The sequence below is a fragment of the Bemisia tabaci genome, chromosome 1 (genome assembly GCF_918797505.1).
Source record: "Bemisia tabaci chromosome 1, PGI_BMITA_v3".
In the NCBI taxonomy this organism is placed as follows: Eukaryota; Metazoa; Arthropoda; class Insecta; order Hemiptera; family Aleyrodidae; genus Bemisia; species Bemisia tabaci.
The window spans coordinates 44,268,974-44,292,048 of record NC_092793.1 but is presented as its reverse complement, the minus strand read 5'-3'; the positions used below and the strand labels follow the sequence as shown (position 1 = coordinate 44,292,048).

The following is a 23,075-nucleotide window of genomic DNA, read 5'->3' as shown; positions in this document are numbered from 1 at the left end:
TAGAATGCTCCGGTACTGCTACCGCTATGCGCGGGAGGATGCGCTGTGGTCGAGGAGGTTGCGCAGTAGCTGTGTAGCCTGCGCATCAGCTCTACACTTATCCACACAAGATTCGCACCAAAACCCTCACGCAATGCGGTGACCGAGTCGTCTAAGACGTCGAATGCGTCCACTTTGAACTCGGTGTAGGTTCGATCCCCGACTCATGAAATCTTAATTATTACCTGACTATCATTGTTCATTGTTTTACTGCAATATTTCATCAAGCAGTCATTCCAAAACGCGTCTTTTTAATTTTAATGTAATTTTAAGTAAAGTTTAAAATTAAAGTATACCTCATATCGTAATTGTTTAGGGGAAAAATAAAATTAACACTGATGGGAGGGTAAAATTAGGTTCGCGGCCCATTGATGGCGCGGAGCGCCTTCAGGGGGTTGGCCCGCGCAGCGGCCAGGGGGCGTAGCCCCCTAGTGTATCTATACTATTTCATTAGTTTGCGAAAGTAAAGTGTATTAAAGTATCTAAACAAATAAATAAATCGTAGATAAACAAAGAACATTGCATGGAATAACATACTCTAGAGGTACGATCGTGGACCATTGTGGCGTTAGTTCACCGCACCCTCTGCCAGGTTCGCTGCAAGCGCGCGGTAACGGTTTTTAACACAGGTTTCAATAGGGAGTTGGGAGTCCTTATTTATTCTCTTGGTCCATGCCTAAGCCTCTCCATGGGGCCCAGTGGCTAGAGTAGAGTCCCTTTATACCCAGAGTAACGACAACTCGATTATCAGCTGACTGGCAGCCGACCTTGGCTGGCCATGGAGGCCGAAACTAGTGCACTCAAACGAACGATATTGGGGGATAAGGATCAGGAATCCTGCGATGTCTGTCACACAGAAACAACAACATCAACAAATTGATCAATTAAAAAGAAAATGAGATTGGTTTGTGAATAATTTCTTAATCTATTTTCATTTTGGACCGATGGCAATAACAATTTACTCTTGATAAACCACAATTAGGTAATATTTTCATTATTCTTTTTCACATACGAGGTACCGCCATCTTGGTGCACTAGTTTCGGCCTCCATGAGCGAGAACCAATCAGAATTGGATTTTTTTTTAGGCCACTTTCAGCCCAATCCTGGCCCAACCAAAAGTGAGTTGTCGTAACTCTGGGTATAAAGGGACTCTAGGCTAGAGTACCTATATTGAGAGAGTATGGCCACTGGGTCCCATGGAGAGGCTTAGGACCCAAAAATGGCGGTGCTTTGTTTTGGTTTTTGCGGATGGGAGGGGGGTTATTGCCAACTTTTGACGGATATCACCAACCACACTCGCTGCCAACCTTACTACATCCAAGATAATTTTTCTCGAAAATTGCACACGATTAGCCTTAAAAATTTGTAACGAGGTCGCAATAGTGCATTTTGGTAAATTTCTCGTTACGATAAGCAAAGACAACTACATTTTGAGTCATTTTGCATTACATTAACTTATGGCGTCCGCCATTTTTGGGTCCTAAGAGCTCCATTCAGCCTAAGATGGCTGAGCCAATCAGAGGTGGTAACTCAAGTGGCCATACTCTCTTTCTATAGGTACTCTACCAGTGGCCATACTCTCTCAATATAGGTACTCTACTTACCGCGTATCCCCGTTATTCAAAGCGAAAACAATAGAGAGCGCCATCTCCTTGCTGCTCGTATACCTGTGTACTTAAACAACAACAACAACGTCGACAAACGTCAACAAACCTAGACGGGTTATAACCCCCTTTAATATCAACCATAAAATCAATCATGTTTGTGCAGTATTATTATATTATATTTGTGTTCAGTACCTCGTAAAAAGGAACCGCGAAAGATGGAATCTGCCGGGATTCTAAATTCATTAACAACAAACATATTAGTTTCTAATAAAGATCTAAGTGTCAGTTCTTGCGTTAGATTCGATGATTCATAGTATACAGGGTGTCTCACGAAAAACGAGCCACCTTGAATATCTGCCGAACTCGTCGGAATTTCGAAAAACGGTAAAAGACGTGTTCGCTTATATTGAGGGGGACACCTTTTGGCGTATTTGACATTTTCCCAAACCGCGGGAGGGGCGAGGGGCGGGGGGTCCCCACCCGTAAGTCAAACTTTTCAAATGGCACCCCTACTTTTTTATTTCAGAAATCAATTCTACGCAAAAAAACAAGCCACCCTGTCCAAACCGAATGTAAATCGGACAATTTTTCAGTGATTGACAGAGTTTGAAACATTTTTTTCATGCTCTTTTCAAAAATTTCCCACGCCCAATGGAATTGCTGTATCAAACCAAACTCTCCGCCAAAACAATTCTTAAGGTGATTCGATGGACGCCATATTTTGTGTCAGAACGGCATGCGATATATCGCATCAATTGGTTCCATTTTTTCAGCTACTCGTCATTTTTCTCCAATTTTGAGATCGCAATTCTGTTGTCAGGAGACTAAAGCACTTACTTACCAATTTTAACAAAGAAATTCAACGTAATAAAGGCGTGGTTTTTTTAGAGAGAAAATATCGCATTCGATACTGTTATCGAAACTGCACTGGAATGCGATATTTTCTCTCTAAAAAAACCACGCCTTTATTACGTTGAATTTCTTTGTTAAAATTGGTAAGTGAGTGCTTTAGTCTCCTGACAACAGAATTGCGATCTCAAAATTGGAGAAAAATGACGAGTAGCTGAAAAAATGGAACCGATTGATGCGATATATCGCATGCCGTTCTGACACAAAATATGGCGTCCATCGAATCACCTTAATCATTGCACTTTTGATAAAAAAATAAAAAAAAATCTGCTGCACTCGAAATCTGGAGCACACGGAGCCCTTCTTTGCGACATTAAAATTCGTTATACCGAACATTTCCAAGGGGCGCTCATCGGGAGGGAGTAGTAAGTATTAGATAAGAATTATTAATCTTTTTTCTGAGGCATAAGAAACCGTGTCCATGAAGAAGCAGTTAAGTAGAAAAACAACGCACCACGGAAAAATAGCGTCCTCAGAAGTATCAAGGTCCGGCTCAAGTCATTGACCCCCCCCCCCCCCCCCCAAAAAAAAAGCTAATCCATTTTTTTTCCTACTTATCTGCTTCTTCATGGACACGGTTTCTTATGCTTCAGAAAAAAGATTAATAATTCTTGTCTAAAACTTACTACTCCCTCCCGATGAGCGCCCCTCGGAAATGTTCGGTATAACGAATTTTAATGTTGCAAAGAAGGGCTCCGCGTGCTCCGGATTTCGAGTGCAGCAGATTTTTTTTATTTTTTTATCAAAAGTGCAATGTTTAAGAATTGTTTTGGCGGAGAGTTTGGTTTGATACAGCAATTCCATTGGGCGTGGGAAATTTTTGAAAAGAGCATTAAAAAAATGTTTCAAACTCGGTCAATCACAGAAAAATTGTCCGATTTACATTCGGTTTGGACAGGGTGGCTTGTTTTTTGCGTAGAATTGATTTCTGAAATAAAAAAGTAGGGGTGCCATTTGAAAAGTTTGACTTACGGGTGGGGCACCCCCCGCCCCGCGCCCCTCTCGCGATTTGGGAAAATGTCAAATACGCCAAAAGGTGTCCCCCTCAATATAAGCGAACACGTCTTTTACCGTTTTTCGAAATTCCGACGCGTTCGGCAGATATTCAAGATGGCTCGTTTTTCGTGAGACACCCTGTATAATGTAAGTACCTAATTAGTTGTCTAATTTTGCTTGGTGTATACCTGTGGAGTAATTTTGGAAATAGTATATGATGCATTATATAACGCATTTGAATTCCTAGGTTTCACCTGACGCAAAGTGTTTGCTGTTATTATCTAGAAGCGTTCCGACTCATTTATCGGAGAATTGAGCGTTTCCTATCGGCCCCTCTGCAATTATGAGATTAGTCCAAGGATCCTGTAGGAACTTAAATTAATGACTCAGATGGTGCTTTTGAGCCAACTTTCAAAGAATTAAAGGCATTTATTTCAAAATCTACAGTCCATGAGCCTTCCGTGTGACCGAAGTGCTCTCCTCGCTATATGACGCGTAACCCTTGAATTTTTAGGTTAGTCCAAAGACCTCATAGGAACTTAAATTAATGAACCAGGTGGTGCTCTTATGCCAACTTTCGAAGAATTAAAGGCATTTTTTTTCAAATTTACAGTCTTTGAAAATGAGCTGTTTGTGTGATGTCGCGGAGCAAAGTGCCCTACTTTTAAGCCTCGTAATCCCTTGAATTCTGAGTTTAGTCCAAAGATCTTTTAGGAACTTAAATTAATGACTCAGGTGATGTGCTTGATGCCCACTTTTAAAGAATTAAAGGCATTTTTCAAAATTTACAGTCCCTCAAAATGAGCTTTCCGTGTTATTCTGCTGAAAATGGACCTTTAACCCAATTTGACCCTAGCCCCCCCCCCCCCAAATTTTAGCGTACCCCAAAATCGTTTGACGTGCATAAGGAGACCATAGATATGGTGTTCTGTGAGAATTTTGAATGAAATTGAACAGATAGATTCTGAGATATCGCTGTACACAGATTTGGGGGCATCGGACGGACGGACACACATTTTTTCAAGTATGGTTATTTTGACTCCTGGGACCTTAAAACGTCTAGAAATGATGAAATTTCAACTTTTTTTTTCTTGGAGGATGACAATACTTCCTCTCTATCCTAGGGGAGCGAGAAAGTAAAAATCATCGAATTGACAAAATCTTGCTGCCGCTTTAAGACGAGCTGCAAATTCATGAACTTTTTCTCCATCTCTCTGGAAGACTTTACAAAAATTGATAGCTTCTGTGTATTTATTCTTTTTCTTAACAAAATGATCAAGAAGCATAGTACAAATCAGTTCAAAGGACAGTGATTCAACCTCACAGGGGTAAGCAAGGTCTCCGAGAGTGGAGTTGAGCTCTGCCCCCTTTTGAATACGCAGATTTGCTGTCAATTCTTTTTAAGGTACTTTACACTGACCTAACTGAAGCTTAAACCGATCCAAGTAGGTAGTCATCTAGTAATTCAGGTGAATTTAGATTATAGGATTCAAAGCTGAATCGGGGAGGCCAATTTAAGAATCCAGCCTGTTGAGAAAACTGGAGTTTCGTAAGCTGTGTAACCAGCTTCGTTAACAGAGAAATTTGATCATGGATCGAGGGTGACTGTGACCCTGCGGAATCATTACTATCCTCAGGCATTTGAGTGAGAATAGTAATGACAAATGAGATTACCAAGAGACGTGTGGATTCGATGCAATCGAAATTAAAAATTTCGCTTCAACGTGCAACAAGTGAATGGTCTAACCTTAAAAACAAAAATATGATTTTTGTACAAAATTTCGGCCCAATCCAAAAAATGTCACTAATTACAAAAAAAAAAAAAAAAAAAAAAAAAAAAAAAAAAAAAAAACCAGGCACCCAAAAATATGATGGCAATACCGTTTGGATTCATCATTTAAAAGGAAATGATATCAAAACGGCCCAATTTTCTCTTTCATGCCCATGCAATATACCATACACCCCAACGTTTTTCAAAAAAAAAAAAAAATTTAATACCTTTAAGGTATGATGACTTGAACACATTTATTTGATCCATCGCTTTAAAGGGGTATGATATCAAATCGGCCCAACTTCTCTGAAATGTACCCATCTCTGATCAATAACTTTGTCCAGACCTTCCATCCCCGAGGAGACACTGAACATTACTTGACCCTTAGTATATGTCCTTGTTTAGATGCCAAAGAGGTCCTTATGAGAACTGTAATGAATTTTTTTTCTTTAAAGAGATAAAAAACAAAAAACCGTCATATAATTGAAAAAAAATTCGAAGAAAAAAAAAAGAATGGGCCGGCCGGCCGTACATACGAGTGGTAGATAGTAGGGTGATTATCGTCTCTCTTGCATATACATGAACAAGTATCATCGTCAAAAAGAGGATCAATCCTTCTTGAAATCGTCATTGAAAGATAGACTGAAAGATATTCACACATGAGTGAACAACTTAACAACTTTCAAGCCATGCCATGTTCCTTGTTTGTTTCTGATAGAACGCCTTACAAACTGCTGAACCTTGGCGTATTATTGCGAATATTATGTGCCTCCTAAGTCCTACTTAAAATGCTTCTCTCTTAACAAGTTCATGGATGTTGGCAAGACCGGGTCGGTCACCCATGCCAAAGTGTTGGGGCATACCAATGTATCTACTTTTCCCCGCTTTTTTTGTACGTGCCGGCCGGCCCATTCCTTTTTTTTTCTTCGAATTTTTTTTCAATTATATGACGGTTTTTTGTTTTTTATCTCTTTAAAGAAAAAAAATTCATTACAGTTCTCATAAGGACCTCTTTGGCATCTAAACAAGGACATATACTAAGGGTCAAGTAATGTTCAGTGTCTCCTCGGGGATGGAAGGTCTGGACAAAGTTATTGATCAGAGATGGGTACATTTCAGAGAAGTTGGGCCGATTTGATATCATACCCCTTTAAAGCGATGGATCAAATAAATGTGTTCAAGTCATCATACCTTAAAGGTATTAAATGTTTTTGTTTTTTGAAAAACGTTGGGGTGTATGGTATATTGCATGGGCATGAAAGAGAAAATTGGGCCGTTTTGATATCATTTCCTTTTAAATGATGAATCCAAACGGTATTGCCATCATATTTTTGGGTGCCTGGTTTTTTTTTTTTTTTTTTTTTTTTTTTTTTTTTTTTTTTTTTTTGGTAATTAGTGACATTTTTTGGATTGGGCCGAAATTTTGTACAAAAATCATATTTTTGTTTTTTTGGAAGGATATCACGTATTTTTGGTATGACTTCTACGAAGTATCAGGCGAAGAGAGTTCCCATTTTAAATTTAAAAGTTGTTCCCGGGCGCGAGGCAAAGAAGTAACGACCCCCCTGTGACGGTAATTTTTCCCGTCACTTAAGTTTCGAATAAGTAATTACCTAGGAAATTTTGTTTAATTTTAAACCGTACCCAGATTTAATGATAATATGTAAAAATTTCGATGGCTACAGCTGCCGCAAGTGATTGCGACAGTAGCGTATTCTGTAGGGACGGTGAAGTAGCGGAGTACTGCAGTACACCGGTCGGCCGCCGCGCGCCACTCGAGCGCTCTCGCGGAGCGTTCTGGAACCTCTTGTACCCGACTACTTCACCGTCCCTACAGAATGCGCTACTGTCGTAATCACTTGCGGCAGCTGTAGCCATCGAAATTTTTACTTATCATTAAATCTGGGCATGGTTTAAAATTAAACACCTATGTGATTACTTATTCGAAACTTAAGAGACGGGAAAAATTACCGTCACACCCCCGACCCCCCCCCCTCCCGCCCCCCCTCGAAAGCGGCCTACCTTTTTTGAAGGAAGTTTCGTTCAACCCGCAAGTCAATTATCCGTAATCGTTTTCGAGACATCAATAAGAAGGATCCATATTTTTGGCACACCCTGTATGTCACAGAAAAAAAACCGCAGGTCAATATGAAAATCGTGACAAAGTTGGGTCACTTGACGTAATGCCTAATTCTCATTGGCTACGCAGAGAGATTGGCATAGATAGAGGTTCATTATTCGAAGTATTTTTAGGTTCGTTGTGATCGTTTCGATTTTTCTCTTTCGTAATTTCAGTATTTAGTTTATTTTTTCGAAAAGCTTTGCTTCTGTTGGTTTTGTTCTTCTATCTAGGACTTTTCCCAAGAAGTGTTCCTTCGTTCGTTTCCTTCCGTTTTCATCTTAACTTTTCTTTCTCTCTTCATCACATTTGTGCTGTACTTAACCTCAAAGATGATCCTAATCACCTAATCCGTTACCAATTATGTAAGTCCTTTTTCTTATACCTCATTATGCCTGATCAAGAAAAAACCCCAGATCCTGGGGGCAACCCTGATCCCCAGCATTTAACTAGTAGAAACAACAATAATAATGATCAAACTACTCAAAGCCCTACTAATAATAACAATTAATCTGCGGCCCCTCAATCTACAGGTAATCGTAATGCTTTCATTATAAAAAGATTAAATGACATTCGTTACGAAGAAGATGCAACAGGACCCTTTATGGTAGCTATTAGTAAACCTGGTATCGGTAATAAACACCCAACCCTCATTGGAGAGTTCCTATATAAATTTAAAATCTCAGGGTTGAAAACGATCCAAAGAATAAACAAGGACCTCATCCATATTGAGTTAGTAACGAGAGAACAAGCAAATAATTTTCTTAATGATGATAACAACACTCTCCCCTATGAAAATGTTAAATGTTTTCTGCCATTAAAGTTCACTACCAAGAGGCTAATAGTAAACAACGTCCACTCAGACTTGGAAATAGAAAGTATTGGTCAATACCTGAAAGATAAATACAAAAGAATAATCAGTGTTAGAAGGATTTTCAGAAAAAATGATGATGGAGCCCTCATCCCCACAGAAAAACTAGACATCTTATGGGAAGGCACTACAAGACGGGATTACCTATACATCTTTTATTCCAGGTGCGCTACCTCCCCATATATCTATAGTACTGTTTACTGTACTAATTGTTTAAATTACGGACACCGAGCGTTTTTTAAAGACTCCTTAATCTGCAAATCTCAGTCTCGGTGTAACAAATGTAGCGAAACTCATGCTGGCCAAGACATTTGTCCTAATAACTTAAAATGTTTTCATTGTAAGGGGAATCACCAAACCTTTTCTCCAACATGCCCGGAAATGCATAAACAAAAGCTGATAAAAAAATGTATGGCTACATACGACTTAAACTTCAAAGCTGCGCAAAAACTACTCAATACTTACGAAAAAGACTCGATAGTAAACCTTACAGGTAGGATTGAAGAAATCCAAAAGAATATAAGAACAGTCGAATCAAACAATATTGAAAATATTCAGTCTTTAGCTAATTTCCCAGAACTTAAAAATAAATTTGTAAATCTGATAGACATTAATGCTATGGAAATAGATAATTACCAATATTCTATGAAGGATCTAACTAGACCTTACTCAGAAATTGTGGCTTCTCCTTCTCCAACTAGAAAAAAACCGAAAACTAACTCCTTTGAAGATGAACTCCCATCAAAAGCATGGCTAGATAACTATCGCGCAAGTTTAAAAGAAGCCCCCCAAGCCATCCTTAATAAGACCGCAAAACCCAAAGAGATTTCGAATTCCCGAAACCCTTCCATGCAACAAACAAAAATTAACAATCCGAATAGGCAAAGTAATCTAACTCAAGTCCCTTCTAATTCGAATAAACCAACCTCCCAACAATGCTCTGTAACTAATTCCCCCCCAACAAACTCATCATCAAAAATAACTAACCATCCTAATAATCTTAATATATCAATCCCAAAAACTAACTCTGTATCAACCCCAAACAATACGCTGAAACCTAAATAACACCTTCAAAAAAAAAAAAAATACTTATATCAATCCTCCCTTGAATAATCTAAAGAAAAAAAAAAATTAAAAAAAAAAAAAAAACAATATATTCCAAACAAAAATATTACAATTTGTTTTATTATTCTTAAATATAAATTATCATCCAACACCAATGATATCTTCTAATCTTATAAAACCTAAACTAAACAATTTTAAAATCCTATGTTGGAATATACATTCCCTCCTACCGAACGATGTAGACCTGTCTTTCCTAATCCACCATCATGACCCAGATATAGTAATGCTTTCTGAAACCTGGATGAAACCCCACTATCGAAAAAGATTCCAAGGTTATAATTGTTTCAGGGATGACAGAGGAGACGGCTACGGAGGCCTTATTACCCTAATTAAAACTAAATATATCTCATACCCAATCGCTTTTAACCTAAATGTGTTTGCAGATGAGCGAATAGAAGCTCAATTATCTAAAATAATAATTGATGGCAGCGATTTCTTTTTCATAAATTTCTATATCCATCCAAACAGTAAAATATCAATAGAAGAATTACGTAGTTTTTTTCAACTAAACGATTTATCTAATAAGACTTTTATGCTCTGGGCGGGCGATTTCAATGCCAAACATCCTGTTTGGGGATATCCTACTAGTGACAGAAGAGGCACTGAGATTTTTGATTTCTCGCAACAACAGAACCTCTTCAATATTAATTCTATATTCCCCCAACCTACTAGGCGAACAGCCCCAGGGGAAAACAAAAGTTACACAGATCTTGCCTTCTGCTCAGTAGCTTTAGCTTTAGACTTTGATTGGGAGTCACTAAATTCAGGAAGTAGTGATCACTTCCCCTGCCTTTACACCTATAAGAAGAACACCGAGAGAATATCAAATCCATCTGAGCAATCTAATTTACTACCTCTGAAATCTTTGAAAAACTGGACGACATTCAGAGAGGCTTTGGATAGAGTCCTGGACCAACCCTTCTATTCCTACGATCTTTTCATAGAAAAAATAAACGAAGCTCTTAACGTAGCAGTTAATAAGGAAAACAAAAACAATCCCTCAACTCCCCAAACAATAAACACTACCCCCATCAAAGAGAGAAAAAAAAGGTTTAAAAAAATACCTTGGTGGAACGAGGAATGTCAAAAATTGAAAGATAAGAGAGACAACTTAGCAACGAACTATAAGCTTAATAACGATTTAAACACTTACATCGAATATAAAAAAGCCTGTGCCGAATTTAAAATTATGATCAGGAAAAACAAGAGACAACAATGGAGAATATTTATGGATTCCTTAAATTATAATACTCCGACTAAAATCATATTTGAAAAAATTAAAATTCTCAACAAGGCACTGATACCTTTCGCTAATACCAATGAGGATTGGGTCGAAGACTTCCTTGCTCACCTGACTCCTGATGCTACGTTCGAAAAACAATGGACGGAGGAAACCATCTTTACCAATAACCTAGAAAAATTTTGTATCGAAGAACTCAAAATAGCTCTCAAAAAATTAAAAAAGAAGAACCCGGGTCTTGACAGGATCCAAGTAGACTGTTTAATTCAACTCTCTCCCAAAGGTCAAAATATTTTACTATCCATTTTTAATCAAATTCTTCAGACAAAAAAAATTCCAGAAGCATGGAAAATGATAAAAATCTATCCTTCATTGAAAAAAGATCAAGATCCTAAATTAAGGACCTCATATAGACCCATCGGTATTATTTCAGCTGTCAGGAAACTCTTTGAAAAAATGATATTAAACAGACTAGAATATGAATTAGAATCAAAATTTAAACTCTCCCCCTATCAAGCTGGATTCCGGAAAGGAAAAAACATTTATCAAAATCTATGGAATATTTCCTCAAATGCATATAAGGCATTGGGAGAAAAGAAATTTATGCCATGCTTATTTTTAGACATAAATAACGCTTATAATAATGTACAATATCATATTTTGCTAGACAAATTACGAGCGCTAGGTATTAATATAGACTTAGCTAAAATCATATTCAATCTTATTACTAATAATAAAGTGACCTTAGCATATAATTTTAAAACTTGGGGACCGCGAGTTCAATCAAAGGGGTTAACCTAAGGAGGAATTCTAAGTCCTATCCTATATTTAATATACACAGCAGAGGTACATAAAAAGTTACAACATTCATCCATTTCAGAATTCGCAGACGACATAGCTATCTATTCCCTAGATGAAGATCTAAATGTAGCGGTCACAAAACTAACATCTGACTTCCATGAAATCCACTCGATAATTAATTTGTTAGGTCTCGACTTATCACTTTCTAAAACAAAATTCACAATATTCACAAATAGAAAGATACCCCAAAATTTTACAATAAATCTTTTGAATACGATATTAACAGTCCAAGAAACGGTAAAATATTTAGGGCTGCTGTTCCACAGAAAAATGAATTGGTACCACCATGCTCTATGGGTAAAAACCAAAATTGCTACCAAACTTAACATCCTTAAATACCTCCATGGCTCGGCGTGGGGAATTAACCAAAATGTATCTCGTTTACTCTTTCTAAGTATGATTAGACCCATAATGGACTATGCTCTACCTATATATTGTAATGACTATAAAATTAGCAATAAAATCAATGTAATCCAAAACAATTGCTTACGAAAAGTATTAAGTGTCCTAGGGTCGACGCCGACTAACAATTTAAATGCTGAAGCAGCAATTCCCCCTATCCAATACCGGTTTAATTTCTTAACTGATAAACTAATTTTAAAATCAATGAGTCTAAGAAACAATGCCATTATAAATGATATGAAATCTCTAGAAGCCTCTATCTGGGAAAGCCCATGGTGGTCTAATAAACAATATCCGTTAATTCTAATTAGATGGCTTAAGTTAAAAGAATATGAACCGTTGATAAAAAAAACTACCCTCCCCTCATCCCTAAGTAATAACCCAAAATTCCAATTTTTCCAACCAAACATAGATTTTTTAAATATTAATAGAAAGATTTGGATAGATCCCCACTTAATTCTAATAGAATTCCTTAACATAATCAATGATAAATTTCCCAACTATATTCAATACTATACGGACGGAGGTAAATCAGAATCGTATGTAACAGCAGTATTCACCATCAATAATTTCTTTAAACTATATAAATTATCCAATTTCGCATCGATCTTTGACGCGGAAGCTTATGCCATAAAAAGAGCTATCATGCATAGCCTAACTAATAATCATAAAAATATAATAATTTGCTCTGACTCCCAAAATGTTCTGAAAAATCTGCTTAATCAATCCAGTGATCTCCACCCATCAATAAATGACATAAAGTCACTTCTGTATCACAACCAGCTTAATAATATATGGCTATTATGGATTCCAAGCCATGTAGGAATCCCAGGGAATGAAAGAGCAGACAGCTTAACAAAATTGCTCCCCTTGGCCAATAATATCAATGATGAACTGTATTATAAACAATTAATCCCTCATGTTAAAAAACAAGCATACCTAGAATGGAACCAAGAATGGATTGAATGTTCCTGGAAGGGACAGAAGCTAAAATCAATCTGCCCAAAAATTAATCGAAAACCTTGGTTTGATAAACTAAAATGGAATCGTAGTGAAATAAAAAACTTAATTAGACTTCGAATAGGTCATGGAAATTTTCCATCACATTTAAATAGACTAAATCTAAAAGACTCAGACATTTGCGATTGCGGACTATATGGTGACTTAAACCATATACTATTTGAATGCCAAAATCTAATAAATCGAGATATACTGATCCAAAAGCTAATCGAAAATAACTACTCCCCTCCATTTAACGTCTCATATATTCTCCACACTCCGGATCCCAAGATATATAAAATCATCGCTAATTTCTTAAAAGATAATAATATAAATCTATAACAAAAAAATAAAAATAAAAATTATTTAAAAAAAAAAAAAAAAAAATAAAAAAAAAAAAAAAAATAAATAACCAGTTTTTAAGTAACAATCAACTATATTAGTTATTTTGTAGGAGTTAATCTCTATTTTCCACCATATCCACAGTCCCAATCATACCTCCATATGTTCACTTTGTATGTTTTCCAGGGCCCAGTTTTCCCTGGTATAGGAGTCGCTTAGAAGGGTCTCTAAGCGTGAAGATGGTGATGTTAGAATAAACTAAATATCTTACCTTTCTATTAACCTCCTTTCCCACTCATGTTCATTAAATTCTAATTTGTTATTCTGTCTATAGATGGCTGTAGGTTCCTCTCTTGGAATATAAGCCAATAAACCATCAGAAGAAGATAGATAGAGGTTAGGTTATTGTTTAGTTTGGAAATTTAGGATCGGATTTGAGCAGTAGCATTGCAATAATGCAATTTCAATTTCTCCTGGCTCCTGTCTCCTGTCTCTTTTTCTTTGTCATATTATTTCTGAATTTAATAACAATATAACTTCTTGAATGGTTTTCTTAGTGTACGCACGAAACGTTTTCAATTTTATGCTGCCCAGAGGAATAATGTTTCCAAATGTGACTACCTATTCTTAATTTTTCATGAATCCCTCTCTCTCTCTCTAGGTACCTTTTTCGTTGTGAGTTTTCTTTTATGATTCTACTGAGGGCACGATGTGTCTGAAACGAAAAGATGCTACTTACTTTGTTCACTATGTGCACCCTATCCAGACAACAGATAAAATCATCTTGGTACTTACGTTAAATCTTCCCGTGCTTAAGGAAATGGTATACAATAAAATTTAGTTGTGATGACATAAATATTCTCAACTACACGCTGATTATTGAAACTATGTCAGTATGACAAGACAAGACAGCCCTATCTTAACCGTGCAATATATCGCATTTCGATGTCTTATCAGACTTTAAACTTTCACTAATCGGCCTGCTGCAATGCAACTTAATGATAACTTTCATCATTTTGATTCTCCTGTTGCCCATTCCGGTCAATGGAGTCCACATACACTAATTGATTTTAAATGCATAACAGGGTGAAAGGGAGAGTGCCAGTTTAGCTCATGATGAGTTTACTTTCAATGCTAAAAGTGGGTGAATGTGTCAGGCAAGAACCCTGATAATCAACAACTTCGGAGCTGCTTTTAATATAGTACTTTTATGTAATGTTCCATCGCCTGTGTACATTAGGCACAAAACCAGGATTTACAATAGGGATATCGCCTGTGTTTAGGGATAATTTTTGTATCTGCTGATGCTGGTCATACAGAGTCGACAGCGATTGAGTTTCAACGCGTTATCAGGGTACGACGGAGAATACCATTTTAATTCTTGGTTTTACTTTCAATAACATTTCATTTTTATGAGCGTGTATCTGCCAATTCTGGTCATGCAGAGTCGGCAGCGATTGAGTTTCAACACGCTATCAGGGTAAAACAGAGAATACAATTTTGATTCTTAGTTTTACTTTCAAGGATGGAAAAAAACAGTTCATTTTTTGTCACACCTTCAGGCATGAACTTTTCAGCTAAGGACTCAAGTGAAGGACAACTTAGGAGCCACTTGGCATGTATGATTCCTCTGTATTGGTCCGTTCCTTTCGCATGGTAGACCGAGAACCAGAGGTTAAAGTAAAAACATCACCTATACCCCAAGGCTTAATTTTATATTCTATCCTATGTGATCCCTGACATATGATTCTATCGAGCGAATGATTCTGCTGGTAAGTTAATTATGTAGAACACCATCATATCTATGCTGGGAATCGCCAGGAAGATCCTGCAACCATCTGATTAAGGGAACTCTCACATCAATACAGTGGCAGCTAAAGTAAGTAGGTATCAATATTTTCTGTTTTCTGTCTCAACTCGGGGATTCACTGCCCACTCTCCGTCATAGAAAATGTTCTGTTTGATGTTGATGCTATTGCAGCCCAAAATATTGATCACAACTAAATTTTTTATCGCCTCGGTGTCAATGGATAGCTTCCATTATTCTGCCAGTTCTGGTCATCCAAAATCCTTATCTGATGAGTTTTAATGCACTTTCAGGGTGTGCCAGAGAATTAATTCTTGTATCCATTTTCCGTGATGAAAGGAAACAGCTGATTTTCTGTCGCACTCTCACAGTGAGTAAATTTGTCAGGCGCGGACTCAGATAATCAAGAGGTCAGGAGTCACTGATATTTTATTACCTCCACAGCCGTGACTACAGGTTGACTATCGAACGTCAATAAACCGACATAATAGATCGTATTCGATACATCAAACGGCTGAAATTGTATCGATATCGATTGGTTCAAAACATAAACATAGCCTCAAAAGTAAATTCAGAAATCTGAGAGAACGGGTCTTTTGTAACAGATTTTTTATTCTTTTGCGTACCAAATGCCAATTTCAAGTGAAATTGTTAGGAATTTTCTCATTTTCAGCTTTTCCAACTTAAATCCTTACAGTTTGGTTTGAGGTTATGTGCTATTGTTTTGAACCAAACGATACATCGAACCGTTATCGAATACGGTCTATAATCAATCGTTCTCCCTTATGTCTCATTTATTTCAAATTTGCAGCGATATGTATTGGGATCATTAATAGTAGTTTCAAAATATCTACAGTTTTATAGGGGTTTCTTTTACGGTTATAGCTGTAGGTCGATTGAGAAGTCACAACGGGCACTCGGCGTTTCGCGGGCCTCGAATCTGCCCCGAATCTGCTGTTCTGCTCAGCGATTGGTCAATTCCATAATCGTCATGTTTTGGGGTCCCAAATTTGTCGTTAAAGCTTAATAACTTTCTTAATACTTAACTAAACTTAAAAAGGGAGGGCATTACGAGTAGAGCTGAGCATACTCTACCCAAATATTATAGGGTTTTTGAGGTTTACTCTACGACTTAATTAGCAGGAGAGCTAAATGGACCGCAAACCGTGCAGAATAGCCCGGTCGCGTTGTTTCGTGTATAACTAGTTAGGCAGCAGCCACCCGTCGGTTTTTTTTTTTTTTTTCATTTGGTCTCGTCATTTTTTAGGGAGAGTTTTTTGGATTGGGCCGGGGTGGCTACCGCCACCTAGAATCAGCAGCACACAGTAGTGACAGGAGCGGTGAAAAAAAATTGCAATTGAAAAAAACCGGCGCTCCGCTACGCTCCGCGCCGGTTTTTGGGGGGGCCTCGCCCCCCAAGCCCCCCCCCAAGACGCGCGCTTCGCGCGCGTTTTTTACTTTGAATGTCCGGCCTCAGTTGTTCTGTCTTTTAAGTGACCCGCGCGTCCACCACAGGAAGAGTGTATTTTCCAAAGGGAGGGGCGGGGGCGGGGAGTTATCAATCTTTGGAGGTTGGACTTACGTTTACACTGTTGGAGGCATTGATTATTCGAATAAGGATTTCATGTCGCCAGATTGCAACAAACAATCCACATGTAATGTCTGATATGAAAAAATGTTAACAAACGCTGTGGCAAGCCCGCAAGCTCGAGTGACGATGGATGAATCTCCATAACCCACTGTGGGACAACATTGCCGTCTTTCTTGTCCACCAATTATCAGTCTGTAACCCACTGTGCAACAATATGGCCATCGTGTCCACCAATTATCAGTTCATCAGTTGGTGACCCATTGTACGACAACATTGCCGTCTTATTCACCAATTTTCATTTCGTGACCCACTGTGCGACAACATTGCCGTCTTGTCCACCAACTTTCAGTTCGTGACCCACTGTGCGACAACATTGCCGTCTTGTCCACCAATTTTCAGGTCGTGACCCACTGTGCGGCTTCCCTCCTCTTTTGCCGCACACCCCCCGCCTCAAACTTTCAAAGCTCGCCATTTTTAAACGGCTCGACCGATTTCGCTCAAATTCAATACCGGCCTAGAACTAAGTAAGATCTTCCTTCCGTAAAAATTTCGGGGAGAAAGCTTTTAATTTGCGCGAGTTATCGCGCCCACAAAATTGAACCTCCCCCCACTTCTCGCCCCCACCATTCGAAATATAATACTTCGATCTCGGTTTTTTTTCGCAGAATGGTAGTCCTGTTCCTCTCCTTTACATCGCAAAAAGTTTCACCCGGAAATTTTGAAAAATGAGGGAAATATAACCAAGCAAAAATCGGAAATACCACGATGAGTCGGAAACACACACACACACACACACACACACATATATATATATATATATATATATATATAATATATATATATATATATATATAAATTCAAACGGCATGCATATTCGTGATCTACGACCCATGATCGATGCTCATTACATGGTCTTTGGTCCAGGTCTGACATCAGGGGAGAACGCAATAGTGTATTTCCTTCAGAAAATACACTAAAAAATACCTGCAACGCGTTACGAGTGGCGTAGCGTTTCATGGTTTCGTGAAAGTTCTTCGTGCTTCGGATCCCGTACTCGTTGCCATTATAATATCGCAAAAGATGCCTTTGAAGGAGAAGGTGAAAAGTGAGACACTGGTCTAAGTCTAATAGTACGGTGGCTAGTTGCAACTTAGTGGCAAATCGTGATACAGTTTAGCGGTTTTCAGGGGTCAAAGTAGATGACATTTTAAGAGTTTTGAGTCGAAGAGGCATTTCGAATTTAGTGGCAGATCCAAGATGGCGGCCATTCAAAATGGCGCCCGGGCGCGTACTTTGAGCCGCTATAGATCGAGATCCACTGAACCGATTTAATTTTTCTTTTTTTTGTTTGATAGATAATTGAAAGGCAAATAGAACAAAATCACAAAATTTTTGATTTTGACTATATACAGGGTGTTTTTTCCACAAAAACCGGTTTTTCAGAAACCCAAAAATCGTTTACATTTAAATAACTTTTCAGGATGGGCGTACCAGCAATTTAAGATGTGTTTATTCTGAAAGTGCTTGTTTTTAGCTTTCCAACGGTATATTACACTATGGGTCTGTAATTAACAGTTTGCGTAATATCTTAATCCGCGCGGCGGCGGCACGCGATGGACCTCCGAAATAGCAGTGTAGCGCATACGCCATATCGCTCTAGTTCCGCTTCTATTGAACTGATTTCAGATTTTTTTGTTTTGTTCGGGAGGAGTATCAACGGAGAAATTTGAAGATAGCTAAGGAGGGTCTGAGCCCCCGACTCCTTTTTTATTCAATATAGAAAATGTCTATTTTTGTGCTATTCAGTGTTTTTTCCTTCTAGTACGTTGGCTTAGTGCCAAAAAAAAGGGCAAAATGCTGCAAATCGTGTTATACCACTTTAGGAGGTCAAACAAGATGACATTTGAAGAGTTTTGAGTCGAAGAGGCATTTTCAAAATGGTGGCAGATCCAAGATGGCGGCCATTCAAAATGGCGGCCGGCGCGTACTTTGAGCCGCTATAGATCGAGATCCATTGAACCGATTTTATTTCTCTTTTTTTTGTTTGATAGATAATTGAAAGGCAAATAGAACAAAATCACAAACTTTTTGATTTTGACAATATACAGGGTGTTTTTTCCACAAAACCCGCTTTTTGTGCATTGATAAAAAAGCCTTTAACCCATATATCTTTTAAAATCGCATTATTAAGGCCCCTTTAAATACTCGCCATGTAAAAGAGCGTCTTTTGAGCTTTCCAACGATATATTACATGATGGGTCTATAATTTAAGGTTTTCGCACCACTGCGATCCGCGCGACGGCGGCACAGCGCGGGCCTGCATAAATTAATCCAGGGGCATATGTTGAAAAGAAGCCTCCCGTGGAATAGTGAATGGAGCAAGTGTGAAAAGTGGCCTAATCTCTTCTTTTCGATGTGCAGAAAAATAATTAAGATGTTGTCTAGCTCAATTTTGCGTCCAACCCCTCCAATTCAAGATGGCGGCCAAAATGGGGGCTCGGGGGTTGAAGATGTTGGAATTTGTTTTTGATGCCGTGTAAGGGGTCTTTCACTATGTAACTTTGGTCGTAGAGTCCGAATTTGAGGTCCAAAATTGTCTCCGGCTCAAAGGGATGCCCAAAATCCAATATGGCCGCCAAAATTTCCACGATAGGGTCAAATCTCCGAAAGTTGCGTAAAACTGCCAAGTAGTATATCTTTCATAGGGTTTTCTGGGTCGTAAATTTCACCGATGAGGTCAGAATTTCACTACAGGTTTATTGAAGCCCAGAAATTTCAAAATGGCGGCCAATATGGCTGCCGTTGCGGAGTGAAATATTTTGTTTAGGCTCGTATCCTCGAGTGCCATACGGCAGCCATATTGGCCACCATTTTGAAATTTCTGGGCTTCAATAAACCTGTAGTGAAATTCTGACCTCATCGGTGAAATTTACGACCCAGAAAACCCTATGAAAGATATACTACTTGGCAGTTTTACGCAACTTTCGGAGATTTGACCCTATCGTGGAAATTTTGGCGGCCATATTGGATTTTGGGCATCCCTTTGAGCCGGAGACAATTTTGGACCTCAAATTCGGACTCTACGACCAAAGTTACATAGTGAAAGACCCCTTACACGGCATCAAAAACAAATTCCAACATCTTCAACCCCCGAGCCCCCATTTTGGCCGCCATCTTGAATTGGAGGGGTTGGACGCAAAATTGAGCTAGACAACATCTAAATTATTTTTCTGCACATCGAAAAGAAGAGATTAGGCCACTTTTCACACTTGCTCCATTCACTATTCCACGGGAGGCTTCTTTTCAACATATGCCCCTGGATTAATTTATGCAGGCCCGCGCTGTGCCGCCGTCGCGCGGATCGCAGTGGTGTGAAAACCTTAAATTATAGACCTATCATGTAATATATCGTTGGAAAGCTCAAAAGACGCCCTTTTACATGGCGAGTATTTAAAGGGGCCTTAATAATGCGATTTTAAAAGATATATGGGTTAAAGGCTTTTTTATCAATGCACAAAAAGCGGGTTTTGTGGAAAAAACACCCTGTATATTGTCAAAATCAAAAAGTTTGTGATTTTGTTCTATTTGCCTTTCAATTATCTATCAAACAAAAAAAAGAGAAATAAAATCGGTTCAATGGATCTCGATCTATAGCGGCTCAAAGTACGCGCCGGCCGCCATTTTGAATGGCCGCCATCTTGGATCTGCCACCATTTTGAAAATGCCTCTTCGACTCAAAACTCTTCAAATGTCATCTAGTTTGATCTCTGAAAGCCGCTAAACTGTATCACTATTTGCCACTATTTGCCCTTTTTTGGTAATTAGCCACCGTACTATAAGGAAAAGACGAAGACATAAAGACGGAGTGCTCGTATCTAAAAGTACGGGGAAAAAGTGAAGCCTGGTTTGGCGCTGGGTGCTTGTGCGAGTGTGTAAATGAGCGCGGGAATCCATGGCGGCAAACGGAAATTTGATTTGAACTTGTCCTTTTGATTTTTCCACATTTCTTCTTCTAAACGTATTTTAAATGCCTAAAACGAATATATTTAGAAAGTTGGGACTGCGACTTTTTATAATACACTTACTTTTTCTCGGTAACAGGCAGTAATCTCAGATAAAGTTAGTTTTTCTTCTGCTCATGGTGTTCCTGCCGGTTCAAACAGGCCGTTACAGTCCTAGATGGCCGTTACTCCCAAATGAAATCAATCGGTCGACGACGGACCAAAACTAACCGAAAGTTAAAAAAATATGAGTGGGTAAGTGAATTTGGGCCAAAATCATCTAAAATACTTTGTTTCCGCAATTATTTTATTCAGTTCCCGCCCTACATTTGAATTTCAAACTTGTCCCGATTTCGCCGCCAATCCTCTAGCCAAAAGTAGAGGTGATTGAAAAGAAGCTTCATTTTTTGCTTTTAAGCGCTCCGTCTTTATCTCCTTGGGAAAAGATCACATTTTATTGATAAGCTTACAAGAGCCTAACTCAGGTTTCACGACCTACTAGGGCAAATCTCCCTAAAAATACATACTACCAACTTGACGGATACCACACCTACCTGATTAAGTCCATGAAACTGATTTTTCCAGATACATTTTTGCTTTGCCTAGCATATTTTTCAGTTATCATTTACTTCTTTCTTTACAGCTTTATCCAACAACGCTGTTTGGGCAGATGGTTTGCTGGTGTTCTATGAAGTTTTCCGTCTCTTGGAGAATGCCATGACCACCTTGAAAGGTTCGTCAGTTCACCAATTTAACATTGAGGGTCTTGCAAGAACAGAAGCTTTTGAGTTAGACCTGGCCTACTATTTAGGGGTGGATTGGACTAAAACTTATGAGCCCCGTGAAAGTGTTGTGAAATATCTTATGCACTTGCGGCATCTTGAAAAAACTGAGCCCATTCTCCTAGTTGCATACATATATCACCTGTACATGGGTCTTTTATCTGGTGGACAAATTTTGCGAAAAAAAAGGATTATGGCCTCTAAATTGAATTTTTTCACCAAAACTAACGGGAGCAATCCAATAAAAGGTTATTCCGTCACTGATTTTGGTAGGCATTCTTTGTATCAGTTGAAGCAGAAATTAAGGGCAACTTTAGATGAGCTTGCTTTGACCTTGGATGATGAAACTAAATTGAAATTATTAGAGGAAAGTAGGAGAGTGTTTTTATTGAATAACGAAATTATCAAAAGTGTCAGAGGCACAACTACTGTTGTACTGTTAAAACTTCTTTTTATTCTAGTCGTAGTAGTCATTTTATACTTTTGTTATTTACTGTGTAAAAACATTGCTTGATAGAAATTTGTTTTTATTTTTTACCTCTTTTATAACTCTCTTTGGTTAATTATCAATGCCCTTTCCTGGAAAGAAAGCAAAAGAGATTGACCTCAACACGGTATTTCATATTCACTACAGATATGCATTGGACTTTCATTATAGGAGAGTGTGAAATCTAGCTGAAGTAGATTACCTAGTGTCTCAAATAAGGGATGTTTTATTAGCTATATTTGCTGGTTTGGAAAGAAACTGATTCAATGACTTTAAAATGTAGGTCCAAAACTGAGGAGGGCGAGTGCTCAGCTCAGGCAGTTCGCATCGGGTTATTAAGTTGAGGTCACGCCGAGAAATCTATATTGTTTCGGGTCTTTATAGACCTCATAAGTACATCATATTCGTCAGTGAACCCAACTTGGCATCCCCATGGCACTGAGTCCACACCATGGGGATGCCAAGGGAAATCCTGATTTTTCACTGCTAAACCCTGATTTTATAATTTTTCCAAATCCTGATTTTTGACTAAGAAAAAGTAAAATTTCTACATGAGCGTATGCAAAAGCAGAATTCTAGAATTAAGTTGTAAGGATGAAAAATAAGTGTAAATCAAGGAACATGTAAATAAACGCGAATAAACCAGACTGCCACAAAGACAATTAAATAAATACAAAAGCTGATTTAAATTGAAAAATAATAGCATATTTTAATTGTACAGGGTGGGCATAAAGTAACTGAAAAGTGTCTATAACTATTGAACAAAAAGAGATAGAGGGTTCCGGTTTGGACCATTGTTCATTGTGGCAAGGGGCTGATTTTTTCAGGGGGTCATTAATAGAGCCTCCTAAGGGAGCTCCCCAGAGGGGCAGTTCGAGATTTTCAAATGGCAATCCCCCCTTGGTGATACCTCATTCGAAAGATACCTAATAAAAAAAGAAAAATTTTGGCGCAAACCGCAGGTCAAAATGTTGATTTTTGACAAAATGGCGGCCGGTCAAAGTTCTAAATGACGGATTGGTCTGAAACTGAGAATCCTAGGGTTTTTCAGGACGAAAAAAACGACTCTGACATTTGTTTTCCAGAAAAGTCAGTCCTTTTCAAAATGGCGGCCTAGAACGGGAA

The 23,075-nt window shown here is 38.3% G+C and overlaps 1 protein-coding gene across 9 annotated transcripts in view; it reads left to right on the top strand.

The window, feature by feature from the left end:
* Positions 1 to 21,983, top strand: part of Ho (Heme oxygenase) — a 43,773-nt gene extending 21,790 nt beyond the window's left edge. For all 9 annotated transcript variants that reach the window (XM_072301281.1, XM_072301264.1, XM_019044229.2 and 6 more), the window contains exon 3: positions 21,325 to 21,983. In XM_072301281.1, coding sequence (XP_072157382.1) covers positions 21,325 to 21,977 — 653 coding nt within the window. In that variant the 3' untranslated portion in view covers positions 21,978 to 21,983. The remainder of the gene's footprint in view (positions 1 to 21,324) is intronic.
* The last annotated feature ends 1,092 nt before the right edge of the window (positions 21,984 to 23,075 follow it).